We start from the raw sequence: 18,932 nt of genomic DNA on the forward strand, positions 1-18,932 counted from the left end.
AAGTTGCAACAACTTTTTAAGGAATCTTCACTTCTATAGCTTATTGTTTATATTGACCAGTTTGGGAGCTCTGTAATTTATAGTCTTGAAGGAATTCAAGTATGTAAAATCTTTACCTTTCATCCAAGATTTTAGCTTTGGCATAAATCTTATATCTTGATAAAAATATTATATACCAAATAATTGTTATAATACAGCATACTTGTTGTATGCTGTATTATAATTATAATAATATATAATAACTTGTTGGGACCTTGTCAAGTTTCTAAATCTATTAGGTGAAAGGACAATAATTTTCAATAGTATTTAAGAATCACAGGGTAGCCCGGGTGGCTCAGCGATTTAGCACTGCCTTTGGCCCAGGGTGTGATCCTGGAGACCTGGTATCGAGTCCCACGTCAGGCTCCCTGCATGGAGCCTGCTTCTCCCTCTGCCTGTGTCTCTGCCTGTGTGTGTGTGTGTGATGAATAAATAAATAAAATCTTAAAAAAAAAAAAAAAAGAATCACAGATAAGAAAGCCAAATGTAAGATGTAATTTAATATCTAACATTGTTGCTCTGGTTAATGGCTTCCTTTCCCTCTGGGGAAGGGGGAGTGTACAACTTGGGATTCATTATAAGATGTCCAAAAATTTGCATTTATTAAGATACAAAAGAACTGGGATCCCTGGGTGGCGCAGCGGTTTGGCGCCTGCCTTTGCCCCAGGGCGTGATCCTGGAAACCCGGGATCGAGTCCCACATCGGGCTCCCGGTGCATGGAGCCTGCTTCTCCCTCTGCCTGTGTCTCTGCCTCTCTCTCTCTCTGTATCTGTCATAAATAAATAAAATATTAAAAAAAAAAAAAGATACAAAAGAACTTTAGGCAAATGAATCCCCGACTTCCAGAACTAAAATATCATCATCTGTTCAACTGGAGTACCTCAATTCATTCATATTTTCCAATTATCACAGTACTGCCTCAACCTTCTAAGCACAGAAAAACTTGGCTCTGTATCTACTTCTGCCAGCCACAAATACTACTATTAAAATACTTCAAATTTTCCCTTAAATAAGATTGAACTGTAAATGCCTTTAAAGAAATCCTTGGTGTACACCGATTCTTCTTTCTAAGAACATCTTTAGTAAATCAAAATATTTTCTATCTGGCTGAGCAAAAAATATTTCTGAGAAGCGAAATTGGAGAGCCAGAGATATGTTAAGCAACATTTTCATTATCATACTATAGTTTTCATGCCTATCAGGTTCTTATGCAATCCGTAAGGAAACCAAAATAAAGTACTGATTATATATTTATATTTGGCAGACATCTACTATGGCTCACTCTAGTTTTATTAATAATTTATCGAGATAAAATTCACATAGAAAATTTCAGTCTATTTTTAAGCATAGTTTATTTCAAATATAATTGATGGCATATACTTCAGAAAAAATGCCCAAGTATTAAAGTTCATGCTGAAGTTTCTGTGTTTCTTTGAATATCGTCAAGGATCAGAAATCCAGTGAAATACCACTTATGGAGGAGAAAAAGGAGGATGGACCAATGTCCTCCAGTTGTGAGGATAAAATGTCTTCCGGTTTCTGGACAATTGTTAGGAAGAAAGTCTTGTTCAAAAAGATGAATCGACACAGCTGAGATATGCAGGGTTCCTTCAACACTCAGTCTGGTTTGAAGGTCTAACTAAGAGTGTGGGGCAGCTGGGGTTGTGGGGAGCAGGATGCAGGTGAGAGTAATGAAATTGTGTTTTTTGCCAACAACTGTCATCACATTTTGAAACTCCAATTTTCCGGGGCGCCCAAGTGGCTCAGTGGGTTAAGTGACTGGCTCAGTGGGTTAAGTGTTTGACTTTTGGTTTCAGCTCAGGTCATGATCTCCCAGTAGGGTGATCAAGCCCCACATCAGGCTCCTTGCCCAGTGAGGAGTCTGCTTCCCCTCTTCCTCTGCCTCTCCACCCTCTGTAGTAAATAAATAAATCTTGAAAAAAAAAAAAAAAAAAACCCAAAAGACAAGAACCCTCTGATTTTCAGTCCAGTGCACTTTTTTTTTTTTTTTAAGTTCCTGGTCAGGTGGAAGCAAGGCAAATATATAATGACTAAAAATATCTCTGGGGGAATGTAAGACATCAAGAGTGATTTTACAAATCCTGGCAGAGTGGCAGCAAAGGAACTCTCTTTTTCCCTTCAAATAAAAGGTGCAGCATATTGCTGCAGCTTCAGAGTTAAAATAAATGAGTGAGAAATGCTCGTTGTTTGACTGACTATATGAGAAAACTAAATATCTCATTTTGGAAACTGGAATAGTAATATTAACTTTTCAGATAATAGCCAGTGATCAAGACATGGGTCTTTAGCTTACTTTTATTATTTATTTTAATATTTATAAATATTAAAAATATTTATATTTTTTATATTATTTATTTGACATGTACAGCCCACCTGCTTCCAAAGGAATATGAGGTGGCATATGCAACACAGGGTAAGGCACTACTGGAAGAGAACTCAGTTTCCTTTCAAAAGAGTTATCTTTTATTTTGTATTGTATATTTGTAACCCTTTATGTCCCACAAAGACAGAGAGAAGAGTAAAAGCATATGATAATTGGTGGCTTCTAACAGACAAAAGTCAGCGTATGAAAGACCTTGTCCATTTTGCTCATAGCTGGATTTCCAGTTGCTAGAATGGTCCCTGGCACATGGTAGATGTTTGATTAATATTTATTGAATGAATCCAAAATTTGAACATGTCAGTGTCATTTCAGAAAGATGATGACAGACAAGGAAGTCTGGAGTTCCATTTTGTCAACTTTCATTAAAATCCTTCATTTCCCTGGGATGGAATTCATGAGCATCTGACTAAAACAGGTATGTGACCCCCCAATACCTAGGTGACTGATCTCATGTGGTGAGGTTGAACACAAAAACCAATTATGAAATGAGTAGAAATCAGACAAGAGAGATCTCAAAGCTATAGAATGGCACTGATAATAATAATTTCAAAAGTTACTTGAAAATGGCAAAAAATCTAAGATAAAGACAACTGACTTATATTTATCTTATCTATAAATTGGCTAGAGTCTTATCATTCAAATTATTTTTCAGGCAGCCTGGGTGGCTCGGCGGTTTAGCGTCGCCTTCAGCCCAGGGCCTGATCCTGGAGACCCAGGATCGAGTCCCGCATCAGGCTCCCTGTGATGGGAGTCCCACGTTGGGCTCCCTGCACGGAGCCTGCTTCTCCCTCTGCCTGTGTGTCTGCCTCTCTCTCTCTGTGCCTCTCATGAATAAATAAATAAAATCTTTAAAAAAATTATTTTTCAAATATATGTGTCTGATTTTCCATTTGTAAAACAGATGAAAATATGTACTGGAGGTTGTTGGAGACCCCTCTCCCTTCCCTCTATTTATTCTTGATCTGTATAATGAGCCTTAGGGCGTATGATTGCGAGCTGGGGATAGCTACAGTCCCTTAGTTATTAAAGATGAAAGGTCTCAGTCCACAAACTGGAGCTGGGAAGAGCCCCAAATTGAAATGAGGGACATACTTATGCTGGTCCATCTATAAGGGCATGTGGTGGATACAATTTGACAAAACTCTTTCTGAAAACCTTGGGAGTATGGCAAACATGGTGCTCAAGCAAATACTTGCTAAGAGTCAGGTCTAGGAGGAAGGCACTCCATTCTTGAGCAGTGAGACCAGACCTCTGACAAGTGTTCATGGTAGCTCACTACCTCTGCAAGTGTTCACTGCCCTACAAGTGGCATGCTGAGAGGAGGAAAAGGCAGGCAAGGTGACAGAGGCACTAAATCCTGCTCTTGGAGAAGTCTCTATGCCTATAGAGGCCACTGCACAGGAAACAAAGGGAGGCACTCCCCATCAAGTGCTGAAAAGGCTGGGATCACATAGAAGACTGTAAGAGGGGACTGGGAGGCTTCTTCTGCTAACATCTGGACAAAGAGGGAGAACAGCGGGCAGCCAATACATCTGGGAAGAGACAGAAAAGCAGTCTACCAACAGACCGCCTCTCATACCACCCTCACAGGTGAATTGCTCCCCGGTGTGAGTTCCCAAGAGCAAACCATGCCCCAAGCTGCCAGAGAAGGTGCTCAGAACCAAGCATCAGGAAGAGAATCCCCAAAATGAACAAGGGGTAGTGGAAGGGGAGGTGGGTGGGGGGGTTGGGGTGACTGGGTGATGGGCACTGAGGGGGGCACTTGGCGGGATGAGCACTGGGTGTTATGCTATATGTTGGCAAATTGAACTCCAATAAAAAATAAATAAAAAAAAAAAAAAAAAGGAAGAGAAGCCCCAGACCCCAGGATAGAAAACTATCCTACTTCCAGGTAAGATACTCCAAATGTCTACCGTTGGACATGCAGGAATACAAGACACAATAAGTACTTAATTATTCTTCTCTTATACTGAATAGTGATTATTGATTTGTTATTTCTTTTTTGTTTTTAGTGATTTTATTTATTTATTCATGAGAGACACAAAGAGAGAGGCAGAGACATAGGTAGAGGGAGAAGCAGGCTCCATGCACAGAGCCCGATGTGGGACTCGATCCCGGGACCCCAGGCTCATGACCTGAGCCAAAGACAGATGCTCAGCCACTGAGCCACCCAGATACCCTGATTTGTTATTTCTAATTAAGCCTCTTTCATAAATTATATTCTAAGTTAGTAGTACCTGATGTATTTTATTCAATGAATACATGAATGACAGAGACCTCCCTCAACCATTCTAACACACACCCTTCCTCTTGGCCTACTTGCTTTTCCTTCTTTGTGGTTATGATTATGTGGCATATTTTCATTATTATTTCCTTAGACTATAAATTTTTGGAGAGCAGGACCTTGTCGGTTTTATACAAACTAAAAAACCTCTGTAGCTAAAATAGCGTTGGCTCATGGTTGAAGCTCCAAACATATTTATTTGTAGTTGTCAAGTGACTATGTGCCACACTGTGGGGATTCCAGAGGGAATGTCAATGAGCAGCACTCAAGCTAACTGGCCAGATGTCCTTTCTTCACTCTGGGACACTAATGCTTGGGGTCTCTCTATCCACTTATATGTATAATGAGTGGGCAGCATATTCAGGTAGTATTTCAATTCAATTCTCATCATAAACACATGAGAAACATATCACTGTGCCTGTTTTATAATCGAGGTACCTAAGGAAACAGAAAAGAGCCCGTGTTATCCAGCTTCGAAATGATGAAACCCTACCTCAGTTCTACTCCTCAACCAGTGCATTTTAAAAAATGTAGCAAGCCGAGATTCCCTGATATCTAAGAGCATAGGCTGTAGAGTTAAATGTGTTTCGGGTTGGATCTCAACTCTGCCACTTGATCACCAGCTCTTGAGCTTGGCAGGTCAGCTTCAGTTGTCTTTACCTGCAGGATGGTGGGAAGAACAAGTCTCTCATGCTGGATTGCTGTGAGGATTACATGAGTGAGTGCGACAGCTAGAGTTCTTAGCATAGCCCCTGTCATGTTGCACATGTTCAAAAAGGGCTAGCTGCTACTTTTTCTCACTTTGATCATTGGCCTCATCACTACAATCTCAGAGTAATTTCTACATTATCATTAGACTAGATAAGACAATAAGGGAAGTACTGTAGAGACCCAGGGCAGCCCACCCCAAAATACACCACCCTGGCATATTAATTATTTTGAATGGAAACTATTTGGGAAACAACCAGTTCAAGGACACTCTAAGCCCTCCTCTCTTCCCCTAACAGCAGGAAACAAATCTCCCATATGAGAAATATCCCCCCTGTACTAAGAAGTAAAACAATATCCTTATCACCAGATATAGGGACTTAAAAATTGAGAAAGCTGTAGAAACAAACTTTGTTATTTTTTTCCTAACCTATTACCTCAGCCTAATTCTGCTTAGAATTTATTAACTTCCCAAACATGTATTTTTGTTTTTAGATTTTATCTATTTATTCATGAGAGACACACACAGAGAGAGAAAGAGAGGTAGAGACATAGGCAGAGGGAGAAGCAGGCTCCATACAGGGAGCCTGACGTGGGACTCGATCCCGGGACTCCAGGATCAGGCCCTGGACTGAAGGCGGTGCTAAACCGCTGAGCCACCCGGGCTGCCTCAACACATGTTTTCTTTACCTTGTCAATTAATCACACTTATATTGTTTCTTTGTCTAAAATATATGAAAACTGCCCACCCTTGTCATTTCTCTGGATCTCAGTTTCATTATTGGACCGCCATGCACATGTAATAAAATTGGGTTTTTTTTCTCCTGTCTCACGTTAATTTAATTCTTGGGCAGGTTGGAAGACCTTGAAAAGTACAGGAAGAATTTTTCCCCTCCCTATCCCTACAATACTGATGAGGTTTGGCTGTAAGGCCTTGTATTCATCTCCATGATTACTGGTATCCCTACCTAGGGAGGAGAGAGTCCATTTCCTTAACACTACAGTGTTCCAGAGCTATCTATCCTCAAAGAGATAAGGAGAAATCTGTCTAAAATGTGCCACAATACTCAATCTACTTCTTTCTATCCTGGGGAAAGGGGAGGATCTGTTCAGAGTGTCAAGCATAAACCATAATCCCTCTCCTCTGCCACTGAACACACACCAATCCTCCCTAACTATATCCATCCCTAAACCTCCACATGGTCAAGCATCTGGTGACAGAAATTCATTTAAAATGCAAGTCTTTATTTTCAAAATCTATGCCCTTCACTTGACAACCACACTCTCACAGGAAAAAAAAAAAATCTCATCCAGCTTCCATTTCACATATCTAACCCATGGATCAAGCTATAGACCTTACACATCAGTGAAACAATGTGTAAGTGTGTAAGTTCTGAGAGCTACTCTTTTTACACATGTATGGTCATACGCATACCTGGTAAAAGCTGTGGATGCAGCTGCCCAACATTTTGCAAGGGTTTAGCTTAGGAACAGATGCTCCTGAAGAGAGAGGGGCTTCATGATTTGGGATTTCCAACTCTATCCAACTGGCTAGTTAGTAGAACTCCTTCCAATGTCATTGTGCTTAACATCTAGTGAGGGTACATAATGTGTCATCAGAGTGCAAGTTATTATAAAACCTGGCTGATGAGAGATGGAGAAGAACTCGGATACCTTTGACTAAGGAAAAAAAAAAGACAATAGCTTGAATTTTCATATTTCTTCAACTTTCAACTTCATAAAACTGTCCCTCTAGGCTGAGCAAGCTATCCCTTTTGCAAAATGAAGAAACTGAAACAGAATGAAAAGCCCCCCAATGGTAGAATGGGTCTTAACTCTAGGCCTCCGATCCCCTACATTTTATGGAATTTAACAGAGAACTCAATCTAAGAATTCAACACTAAACGCTCAGAAGGGATCAACGGATAAGTAGCAACCCTCATATCAGCACATAGACTACTTGAAACACTTTTCACTTAACAGAATTGGTCTGTATTTCAGATCTTTGGACAGAAACAGCTCCAGAATCTCTATGTAGAAGGGGTTAAGGGCAGAGACAGTAGAGACACGTTTGGAAGGGGGAGTGGGTGATCTTACCTGAAACTGCACTCATTAGGGAAAGCTTTTTACTGTAGGCTTATTTATATGAGGCTGGTAGGATGATTTAATGGGGCCACTGCTATCTATTAGCAATAGTTTGCACATGCCTTAATGTACTCTATCAGTCACCAGGTAAGTGATTGCCCGTTTACAGCAGTATTTGAGAAATCTTTTAAAAAGTGCAAGTATGTTTTCTCTCTGATTCTGGAAGGTATGTTGTGGTATTCTTCTATGTGTGAAAAAAACAAACAAACAATGGAGTGTTTTTGTTGGGGGTGGGTCAGGGATATCAGGTGAAGGAAATAGTTTGAGGACAAATAGACTTCCACTTAACTGGGTTTCTATTCCCAAGCTACTAGACAGGAAATCATAACTGAGTCTAAATTTGCTCATGTTTTTGTCATTCTTCTTCTCTTATTCTTCCCTTTGTTTTTGTTTTGTTTAAGTTTTCTAATTTATTTATGAAAGACACAGAGAGAAAGAGGCAGAGACACAGGCAGAGGGAGAAGCAGGGATATAGGATTCAATCCCGGGACTCCAGGATCATGAGCCGAAGGCAGTTGCTCAACCACTGAGCCATCCAGGCGTCCCCCTTCCCTTTGTTTTTGGCATTACTTCTCTTGATCATCAGTCACTGACATTCATTGAGTACATGTTCCCTGGCTTGGTTTTGGGGTCAAATGATTTGAGTTCAAATCCTGTTTTAGTCACTACTTAAATGTATGACCTAAAGTAAACTACCTAAATTCTTTACAATGCAGTTTCTTCACCTTTAGATTGGAATACTAATACCTACTGTGCAAAATTTTCTTTTAAATTTTCTAAAGTGCCTGATACTTGAGAGCTCAATAAAGAATTGTTTGGAAGAAGATATAATGACTGAAGTGAAAATGACTATTTTCTGGAGACTAGGGACTGGGTGCCCTACTTGATGAGTATTTTATGATTTCCTTTCTTTGATAGCTCATGAAGGAATTCTTTTTCAGGGCTATGCACATTTCAAAAAAATAATAAATGCCCCCCCCCAAACAACAACAAATCCCTTTAAAGGTAAAGACTATAAAATACCATCAGATCCTTAGAGGAAATAATACTAATAATGAATTGAAAATATTATATAGTACTATGCCCAGTACTCTTCCAAGTACTTTATTACATATTCTATATATACACACAAATATATTCATTAAATATATATACTGACTAGTTTAATTCTAACAAGACTATACATTGGGTACTATTATTTTACAGATAAAGGGACATTAAATCACTGCTCAAAATCATACAACTGGTAATGGCAGAGCCAGGATTTGAACTCAAAATACTTGTATAGATTGCATGTGAGATAAAATCATCCCAAGAAGACTGGGCTGATCTACTCTCTGCAGGTTTTGCTTCCAGGCTCTCAGGCAAAGTGAAATGTGAGAGGAGGATGGGGGAATTCAGAGCAGGACTTTCTCATGGCCAGTGCCTGCTAGGCCTGGGCTAGTTCTGAGTGTCTAAAGGACTCAGCTTCAGAGCTATCACCACAATTTCTTCTTCCCCTTTCAAAATCTCTTTACAATAGAAAATAGAAAATAGAAATTGAAAATAGAATACATTTTCAAAGCAGAGGCTGTGGCATCATGACCTCATCACCCAGGTGATGCCATGACTCATTTTCCTTGTGAAAATATAGACGGAGGATCCACACACTTGGGATGTTGAGGAGATCCCAGAGACCAGGTTCCCTATTAATTCAGAAAGTAGAAGAGAGAAAATATCAGAGATCAGAGAAAAAAATACTGGGGAAAGTGGCAGGGAGAGGACCCCAGGTCAGGAATTAGGGCTATTTAATTACAGGAGAAAAGCAGATGAATGAACTCGAGTCACTTATAGGAGTTCTTATCAGAAGGAAGGAGTTGAACAGGTGGAAAACAGCAGGTTCTGTGACTTATTCCCAGATCTGAGGATTTAATCCAGCCAGAGTTCTTGAATTAGACATTGCCTTTTTCTCAAATCAACTTTTCCTGTTCTTTTTCTCACAATTGTGGCGAAGCAAACAGGGAAACTCATCTAGAACATTCCATAGTTGTCATACTAGTTGCTGATTATATTCTCAAAAAAAAAAAAAAAAGTCATATAGTTCAGTAGAGGAATTTAGTGACAGTGTTCATCATGGCACAAAGAACCAGCATACCTCCCATTTTGTGGTTCTGTAGGGAGAAACACTATACTGTTTGGTGCCACCAAAGAAAGAAAGTTCCCTCTTCTCTGTTTTTGAAACGAGGCAGGCAAATTCTACAACTTCTGAATTAGTCTGTATGAGCCACATAGGGATTTATGATAATCAGATCTTGGAGCCAGAATAATTAGGATGAATTGGGTAAAAATAAGAAAATATTAAGGCTGATTCTGAGGTCTTTAGGTAAATGAAAATTACTCTCCTTTATTTTTGAGGCATAGACAACTATGAGATGGGCCATAACCTTCTCATAAGTGATATCGCACCACACGAAGAGCCACATAGAGCACCAAGTTGGCCCGGTTCTGTAAAACTGTAAAAAAAGAGCTTTACAGGTGTGTCACAACATAGAGAAGACTTGGAAACTGTCCTGAGCTTGAGAGTTCAGGTGATGCCAGCACCCTTCCCTCAGTTCCAATTTACTCATCAGAAGTCTGATCCCCCGCATGCTGTGTCTGCTCAGGACTAGACCCAAAACTAGAAATTAAAGATCCCAGGGCAATCCGATAAGCATCTTTCCCCTGTAGGTTGGGCAATTCAAGTTGGGGCAACTGGAAGCTCCAGGCTAAGATAGTTCCCTGCTTTCTACTCAGGCTGAACTTACAGCTACAAGTCACATATAAGGCACCTGGGTGGCTCAGTGGTTGAGCATCTGCCTTTGGCTCAGGGCATGATCCCGGGGACCTGGGATCGAGTCCCGCATCAGGATCCCCGAAGGGAGCCTGCTTCTCCCTCTGCCTGTGTGTCTGCAACTCTCCGTGTCTCGTGAATAAGTAAAAAAAACCTTAAAAAAAAAAAAAAAGTCACATATAAAACCCCGGGGAGCCTGGGGCCTGGATGCTCAGTCAGTGGAACGTGAAACTCTTGATCTCAAGGTTGTAAATTCCAGCCCCAGGTCAGATGTAGAGATTATTTAAAAATACAATCTTAAGGGGGTGGGTGGGGGGTGGGAAGCCCAGTGAGCTTAAAAAACTAAAATCACCTGGTACCTTTGCAGCCTCTGGGTGGGTACATCAGTCGGCTGTGCCATGGTATACAAGCAACCCAAGAATAAAGAACAGATAGTTAAACCACTGTGGAGAATTAAGGTAATAATGGGGGTGGCTAGCAGTGGTAGTGGAGGGGGAGTGCAGGGAAAACTTAAAGATTCCCCTTTTGCCAAAAGTCTGAAATTCCACCTTGGAGCATTATACCCTTATTTCCCTTATTATTATTATTATTCCCTGAAAGCTAAAACTATAGACACTCTCATAACTGGCCTGCCTTCCATTCTCTGCTACACATTTTATCAGATTAAATGAAAACAGAATTATGGTTTTATAATTTGTCTACTTCCACCACCACAAACTTCCCTCTGCCCCTCCCAAAACATTAACATATTCCCATTGCTTTTCACACTCAAAAATTATGCATTGTTGTAGCATTTGAGAAATTCATGGAATGGGCCCAGCCTGCCCTTCCAGCGTCTTTGTGTCTGTGTCGCACACCCTTTACTTTAGCCAAGTAATTGACATGCTGCTCACTGAACACGCACCTTACTCCCCAAGTTCTCGGACTTCATCTAGGATGTGGACCCCTCAAGCATTTCTCTGTCCTGTGTCTGCTGAAACCCCGCCTGCCCTTCCTGACTCATCCCAATCCTTACCTCCTTGGCAGGAGGAGTTTTCTTGCATCACCCTAAATGAACAGTTCAGGGCTCAGCAAATTTTTTCTGTAAAGGGCCAGAAAGTAAAATTAAAAAAAAAAAAATTTTTATTTACTGAGTTCTGTAGTGTCTGTCACAACTCCTCAACTCATTGTAGTGTAAAAAAAAAACTATAGCTGGTACGTAAATGAATGAGCATGGCTGTGTTCCAATGAAACTTTATGAACACTGAAAGTTGTATTGCATGCACTTTTTAAGTGTCACAAAATAGCATTACTCTTGACTTTCTGTCAACCACTTAGGAAAAAAAAACCCATTCATAGCCCATAGATTGTAATTTGCCAATCTCTGAGGCAGAGGTTATCTTTACATTAAGCTCTCACAGCATCCTTGTATTTTTATTAATTTTTTTTGCATTCCAGTTATTGGTGTACTTATTTCCCAACTCCATTATTTTATAAGATCTTTGAGGGCAGGAATCTTGTCTTATTAGTAGAGACTGTGATACTGTGACTTTTATTAAGAAATGCGTATTTGGTCTTTGTCCCCATTTCTGGCAGAGTTCTTAAAACCCTTCGAATTTCCTGTAATGATTGCAATAAAGGCGTCTTGTTATGTTAATGAGGTGACTTTGGGAGAGCACCCAGGGGTGGGGCTGGTTGCCTGGAGAACCACCAAGTGATTGGAGGGTTGAAACTTTCAGTTCCAACCCCCTGACCTCTGGGGAGAAGTGGGAACTGGAGGTTGAATCCATTACCAATGGCCAATGATTTGATCAACTTGGCTTAAGTAATGAAGTCTCCATGAAGACACAAAAGATCAGTTTCAAGAGCATCCCAGCTCCTGAATATATGGGGGTTTGGGGAGAGAGGCTTAGTGGGAAGGGGTATGGAGCCCTGCACCCTTTCCCCACACCTTGTCCAGTGCATCTCTTCCGCCTGGCTGCTCCTGACTTATACCTTTTTATAATAAAACAGGGATCTGGTGAATCAACCATTTTCCAGAGTTCTGGAAGTCACTCTAGCAAATGCATTGAACCCAAGGAGGGGATGATGGGAACCTCTGACTTACAGGCAGCCAGTCAGAAGTACAGGTATCAACCCTGGGCTTACCACTGGTGTCTGAAGTGAAAGGCAATTTTTGGGGGGACTGAGGCCTTTACTGTGGAACTGATACTATCTCCAAATAAAGTGTCAGAATTGAGTTGAATTGTACGGCACTCAGCTGGTGTCTGGAGAATTGTTATTGGTACAGGGAAGCGCCACCCCCCACACTGGAATTGGGTTCAGGACCCTTTCAGAGGCTAACATTTATTGATCACTTTGTGCCAGGCACTGAGCGCAGTGTTTTACGTGGAAAAAGACCATAACAGTTGTATGAGGTAGATGCTATTATTTTTAGTGAGGAGACTTACTATTTTCACAGGTGAGGAAATAACAAGGAGGATTGAAAGTGAGCTCATAGAGCAACTTAAGAGAGCAAAGGCAGAGGCTCTTCTGGGGCAGGCAGGCTTCAGAGAACTGAGGACCGAGTGGCAGGCACTAAGCTTGCCTACCTTGGAAGGGTTTCTGGGTTGTCCCTTAGCTGCCTGCACACCTCAACCGATGCACAAAGACACTCAGGGCTGAATCCGGGTATCTCACACAGCTTGAGAAGAAATGCAAGGCAGGAGTGGTGGGAAAATGCACAGAAAATTGCTGAGCCCCAGGGGAAGGGCCCTGCCTGTTAGCTAGCAGCATAACAGCTGCACTCCCAGAAGGAGAGAAATGAGCTGCAGCTGGGAGGACACTTGTGGGAGAGGAAAAAAAGACTTTTTTTTATAACCAACTATCAGAGTTGAGTAAGTTGCTTATGTGCGAAAGCTTTTGTGGAATCAAGTTAGATGGTGCTAAGTCACTAGACAAAAGATCACACCCTCCAGCTCAAGACACATGTCTCCAGGGACTGTTTCTAACAGTCTCAGGTTGGAGTGAGGACCAGGAAGTGAAAGGCATCTAGATGAGTTGAGGGAACACAGTGACCTGGTAACAGGGGAAAAAAGGGCTCCTTAAATCCCCAGGGCTGTTCCATCAGTGAGAAAGAAAAGACAGGGAGGAAATGCTGTTGACAATTCTGCTGCTCAGGGCTCGGACCAGCAGTATCTGTACGCCAGGAGCTGGGTGGCGATGCACTCTGGCCCTGCCCCAGATCTACTAATCAGGATCTGCGTTTTCACAAATCTTCTGCACATGACCATGTGACAAGTACTAGCTTACAACACCCAGACCAAACACACCCATCCCAGGAAATCCACAGTTCTTTTGAATATTTCTTTACACCAAAGTATAATTTCAGGGGATCCCTGGATGGCTCGGCGGTTTAGGATCCCTGGAGACCCGGGATTGAGTCCCACATCAGGCTCCCTGCATGGAGCCTGCTTCTCCCTCTGCCTGTGTCTCTGCCTCTCTCTCTCTGTGTCTCTCATGAATAATAAATAGGTAAAAAAATAAACAAATAAAAAAAAAGATTTAAAAAAAAATAATTTCAGAAGTGCTTCTCTTTTTACAAAGCACAGAGAAATAAGGAGCAGCAGGGGAAGTAGCAGAAACCATGGCCTAGCAGTCAGGAGACCAGGGCTATAAACATGATACATCCCAACCTTGCAACTCCACGGAAGTCCCTTCACTTCCCGGCGCCTCCATTTCTGTGTCTGTACATTAAGGGCATTAACTAGGAGATTCAGGACTCAAATATTCTAAGTACCAGTGTCCTAGTTGTGTGCAAATATATACATACATATATATAAATATGTGTGTATATATATGTATGTTCCATTTTCCTATTTCTGTAGAAAAGAAAGCCTCAGAGAAGTTGACTGTCATCCAGACCTACTACTTGGGATGGGCAGGGTCTCCCCCACACAGTCACTTACCTTCTAAAGTTAGTTCTATACATTGAACATTCATGAGATTAAGATCATTCTCAAATGTGCCAATTTCCAAAGGAGGGTCACCAAACCGAGGGAGCATGGAATTTGTCCACTGACTAGCCTCCCATGTACGGACTCTTGAGTCAGCACAGTTCAGGATGACTTTGCTTATAGGCTTCGATGATCTAGTAAGGACCCACCTCATCAGGAAAGCGGACATCACCTTCCTTGAGGCACCTCATTCCAACCCTTTCAGAATGCAGGACCATATCTATCACTGGGCAGCCAGCAAAAAGCTATCTCTTCTCCACTTTCCCAAAAGCCTTTACATGAAAGCATGAAGCTCTTCTAAAGGGAACACCTTATTTTATAATTTTTGAAGCCTCATTGTTCACCTGTATGGAAAATCTGAATGAAATTTACTGTCCTAGTTGGGGGGTAAAAACCAAGACTGCTAAAAATAAACAAATGGGAGATGCAATCACTCATTTTCTGCCACAGTTGGTTTTAACCTATTTAAGCAAGAAAAAGAGGTCAGAGAAAGAGAGAGAAAGCTCCAAGTCCCATCAGCTTCCTACCCTCATCATTTCCGAGTGCCGCTGGTCTTCTGCAGCTCTTCTCCTCTCCAGGTCCCTTCACAGTCTGGTACACTAGGCCCATCCAGACCCTAGCCTAGCTATAGGGCCACACCTTAGCTCTCCCCTCCTCTTGCTTGCAGCTATCCTCTCACGTGGACCTGAGGTCACCTACAGCCAGAGGCAAAGCCCATCACAGAGTAAGTGCTCAATGTTCAACACATATTTTTGAAGTAAATTCCTAGGCCCAAGATGGAGGTGCTCTTGCCCCTGATGCCATGTCAGCAAACTGAAAAGTTAAGTTTTCATGCCCCTATGAATGCTCCACTTGATCAGAAACACAGTATATCCAATTAACCCATCCCCCAAATGTCAAGTCAACCCTGAGCTCTTCATTTATTATTTTCTTGTTCCTCCTTCTTTATCCTAAAAAGCCTTTCACTCCATTTTGAACTTCCATGGGACCCCTGAGACCAGAGACCGCTGGTTTCATGAAGTGCTAAAGTCTGTAACATCTAAGTTGACTTCCTTAACCATTTTTAACAATATTATTGAATGAATGAACGAATGCATGCTGGTTCCATGCCTTTCCGGGTTAAGAGAAAAATCTCACACGGAGTCGAAACGCGACCACACCTGCAGAAGTCATCTCACCTCCTCCCTCCCGTTTCAGTTCCCTTCCTTCCCCCAATTGCCTAAGGAGCCTGCACTTCATCGTGGGAAATGTAAAGCTCAGATGAAGCAGCCTAGGAAATAGCTTTTTCTTTCTTTTCTTTTCCCACCCTTTCTCCCCCACCCCCCTTCTCTTTCTTTTTTAAATAATGAGGGATCATTGTCCCTGACCCTGGCCTGGCTGGTTTTCCCACCTCTGTTATACTCCAATGACAAGGCATTACTGGTTAGTTCCCAGAGGTCTTTTCCTGCTGACAGACACCTTCCTCCGCTTCTGGGGCTGGAGAAGCAGGCGCACGCAGCCCAAGGAATGCTAATGTGCATTTTGCAGCCTCCAGGCGAGGAAAGCTGGGCGGGGCTACAACGACCCAGCTTTCACTGCCGTCCTTCCCCCGGGCTGAGTGGGTAACCTTGAGTAACCTTGACGAGGCCGAGGGCCGCGTCCCCGCGAGCAGGGGGTGCAGGCCAACCGAACACCCGGGGGCGAGGGGACGAGCCCGCGCGGCGCCCCGGGCTGCTCCTCCGCCGCGGCCAGGCCCGGGGCTTTTGTTCTCCGGGCCACCGAGAGCGGCGAGGAGCGCCCGAGCAGGAGGTCGCGGAGGTCGCAGCAGCCTCCGCGGTGCAGCCCCAGCTGGGAGCCTCCCCCGAGAGGGCGCGTCGGAGGGGGCGGGGCGCTCCGCGGCCGGCCCCGCCCACCGAGAACTAGGCCACGCCCACCGCGCCCGCGGCCCCGTCCACCATGAACTAGGCCCCGCCCACCGCGGACGAGGCCCCGTCCACCGCGAACTAGGCCACGCCCACCGCGCCCGCGCCACGTCCACCATGAACTAGGCCCCGTCCACCGCGAACTAGGCCCCGCCCACCGCGCCCGCGGCCCCGCCCACCGCCAACTAGGCCACGCCCACCGCGCCCGCGTCCACCATGAACTAGGCCACGCCCACCGCGGACGAGGCCCCGCCCACCACGCCCGCAGACCCGCCCGGAATTAGGCAGGGGGCGGGGCCGGCAGCCGCGGAGAAACAAAGGGATGAGGTCACCCCGAAGAGAGGCCGGAGGTAACGCCTGGGGCTCTGGGGCCCGGAGGAGGCGACCCGGGTCCAAGTGCAGGGGGAGGGCGCGGGGGACAAAGGCTGAGCTGGGGAAGGGGCACCAGGCGCTCGTCCGCGCCCGCAGAAACGGAGCGCGGAGACCCCAGGCGCAGCCAGCTTTTCTGAGGCAAAACAAGAAAGTTTGCTTACACCCTCCCCGCCGTGCTGTTCCACGAACTCCCACGATTCCTGCCAGTTCTTTGAATTGCATGATTTTTATATATTTTTTAAAGATTTTATTTATTCATGAGACAGAGAGAAAGAGCGAGCGAGCGAGCGAGAGAGAGAGAGGCAGAGACAGGCAGAGGGAGGAGCAGGCTCCATGCAGGGAGCCCCACGCGGGACTCGATCCCGGGTCTCCAGGGTCACGCCCTGGGCTGAAGGCGGCGCTAACCGCTGAGCCACCCAGGGATCCCCGAAATTGCATGATTTTTTTAAATTATTTTTTTTGCATGATTTTTTAAAAAAGTCTGGGGGTGCCCTAAGGATGGGGGGGGGGCTCCTGAATCTGAAGTCGTATGCAATGTAGTTTGTTTATAGAATTATTTTTCTGTCCAATGTCCACAGCGTTACCCGAATGTGAGAGGTGTGTTCATCCCCCTGGTCTGCGTCCTTGTAGGAAAGGAAAGGAAAAGGAGAACACACACCTAACAGGCCAAGGATCCCAGGGCCGAGGACTTTTGTAACCCCTCTTCTTTTCGGTTAAGCAGATCAATGCCCGTCACCCTCACCAGGATAAATATTTCGAAGGAAAAAGGCCAAAAAGGCTAGTAAGTTCTGCTGGAAGGAAGACTGAAGTCTTAGCTCTGAAAGACGCAGAAGTGGGGTTGGAGAAGTTCAGGAGGCCCTGCCCCCCACCTGTGGGCGCGGAGGTGAGTGCAGGAAAAGAATTACTGGCCCATGTCTGTGGTTCTGTCCGGGCGGACATTGAGGCAAGTCACCAAAGGAGCAAGTCTGTGCCTCACTACGGGAGAGTTTATTATTCTGGGGCCACTCTTGTGCTTGGTTAACTCCCCACCCCAACTGTAAGTTCACTGGGGGCAAGGACTGGCCATGTCAACCTCAGTTCTAGCAGAGTTGATAGGACATAGTGGGCACTCAATATTTGTGGAGCAAATAATTGAATTGCCACAATAATGCCACATAATCCACCCCCCCACACCCCCTCCAAACTGACCAGGACCCTAGAGGCCTCGGATCAATTTTGCCATCTGGTGGTAAATATAGGTAATTGACAAAATCTCTTACCCAGTGTTCCTTTCTTGAGTCTGGGGTGGGGAAACAGAGGCCCAGTAAGTTTTTCTCCTTAGACCTAAGCAACTCAAGTCTCCTACATTGCACGTCATCACATGCTCACATAAGCTACTCATCTCCTCTTTAATCCTCTTTTTCTCTGTTTTCTCTCTGCCCTGACTTTAACCCCCTTTCCCCCCGGTGTATTTCCTCTTTTGCCCAGACAGCATTGAAAATTTCCTTTTGAGCACCCTTCTTTTTCATTCCTCAAGAAAATCTCATTATCGGGGTGCCTAGGTGGCTCAGTTGGTTAAGCTTCTGACAGCTCAGGTCAGTATCTCTGGGTTGTGAGGTCAAGCCCAGTGTGTAGGCTCGGTTCTGGGCTTGAAGCCTGCCTAAGATTCTCTCCCTGCCCCCCACCCCACACCTCTACCCCTCACTCCCTCTCTTAAAAAAAAAAAAAAAAAAAGAGAGAGAGAATGCCATTATGACCCAAAGTTGCCTAATAAACAAGAATCTTGCTATAGTTTTCATTCCCACTACTGTTAAAGGGGGTAGCAAAACACCTTACCAAAAAAGGGAAGTTGGTGTATGGTTCTTTTTCTTTTCTTTTTTTTTCAAGTGAAATTAGATAACAATGTGGAGGCCAAGAAAAATTAAGGCCATCCCACCTAAAGTTTAGCATTAGCACAAGTACAGCCATCTTAGGACCCTGTGAATAAGAGCTGAACTTTACCCGGAAAAAACTGCAGAATGTCCTCAATGTCCTTGGCAGGGAATCCCATATCAGAAAGACAACAGAGCTCAGAATTGCCCTGGGCAGAGAATCCCATATCAGAAAGACAACAGAGCCCACACCCATGGTAGAAATTCCCATATTAGAATGAGAACAGATCTCAATGCCCTTGAAAGCCCCATATCAGAGTGTAAACAGAACCTGAGAAATTCCTCCAACCCTTCTGAAAATCCCCTAGACCAGCCTATAAAAAACCCAGCTGTAACCCACTTTGGGGTCCAAGTCCCTGCTCCACTGTGTGGGGTATACTTGGAC

The 18,932-nt window shown here is 43.8% G+C and overlaps 1 protein-coding gene across 2 annotated transcripts in view; it reads right to left on the reverse strand.

Annotated features, from left to right (window-relative positions):
* GAP43 (growth associated protein 43) overlaps positions 1 to 18,932 on the reverse strand; it is a 102,148-nt gene that overhangs the window by 50,862 nt on the left and 32,354 nt on the right. Inside the window, exon 1 of one of the 2 annotated variants that reach the window (XM_072811610.1) lies at positions 15,755 to 15,895. The exons of the other annotated variant lie outside the window; for it this stretch is intronic. Coding sequence (XP_072667711.1) covers positions 15,755 to 15,781 — 27 coding nt within the window. The 5' untranslated portion in view covers positions 15,782 to 15,895. Of the gene's footprint in view, positions 1 to 15,754; positions 15,896 to 18,932 lie in introns of those variants that run through there. 2 annotated transcript variants of the gene reach the window in all.

This window comes from Canis lupus, chromosome 35 (assembly GCF_048164855.1).
Source record: "Canis lupus baileyi chromosome 35, mCanLup2.hap1, whole genome shotgun sequence".
NCBI lineage: Eukaryota > Metazoa > Chordata > Mammalia > Carnivora > Canidae > Canis > Canis lupus.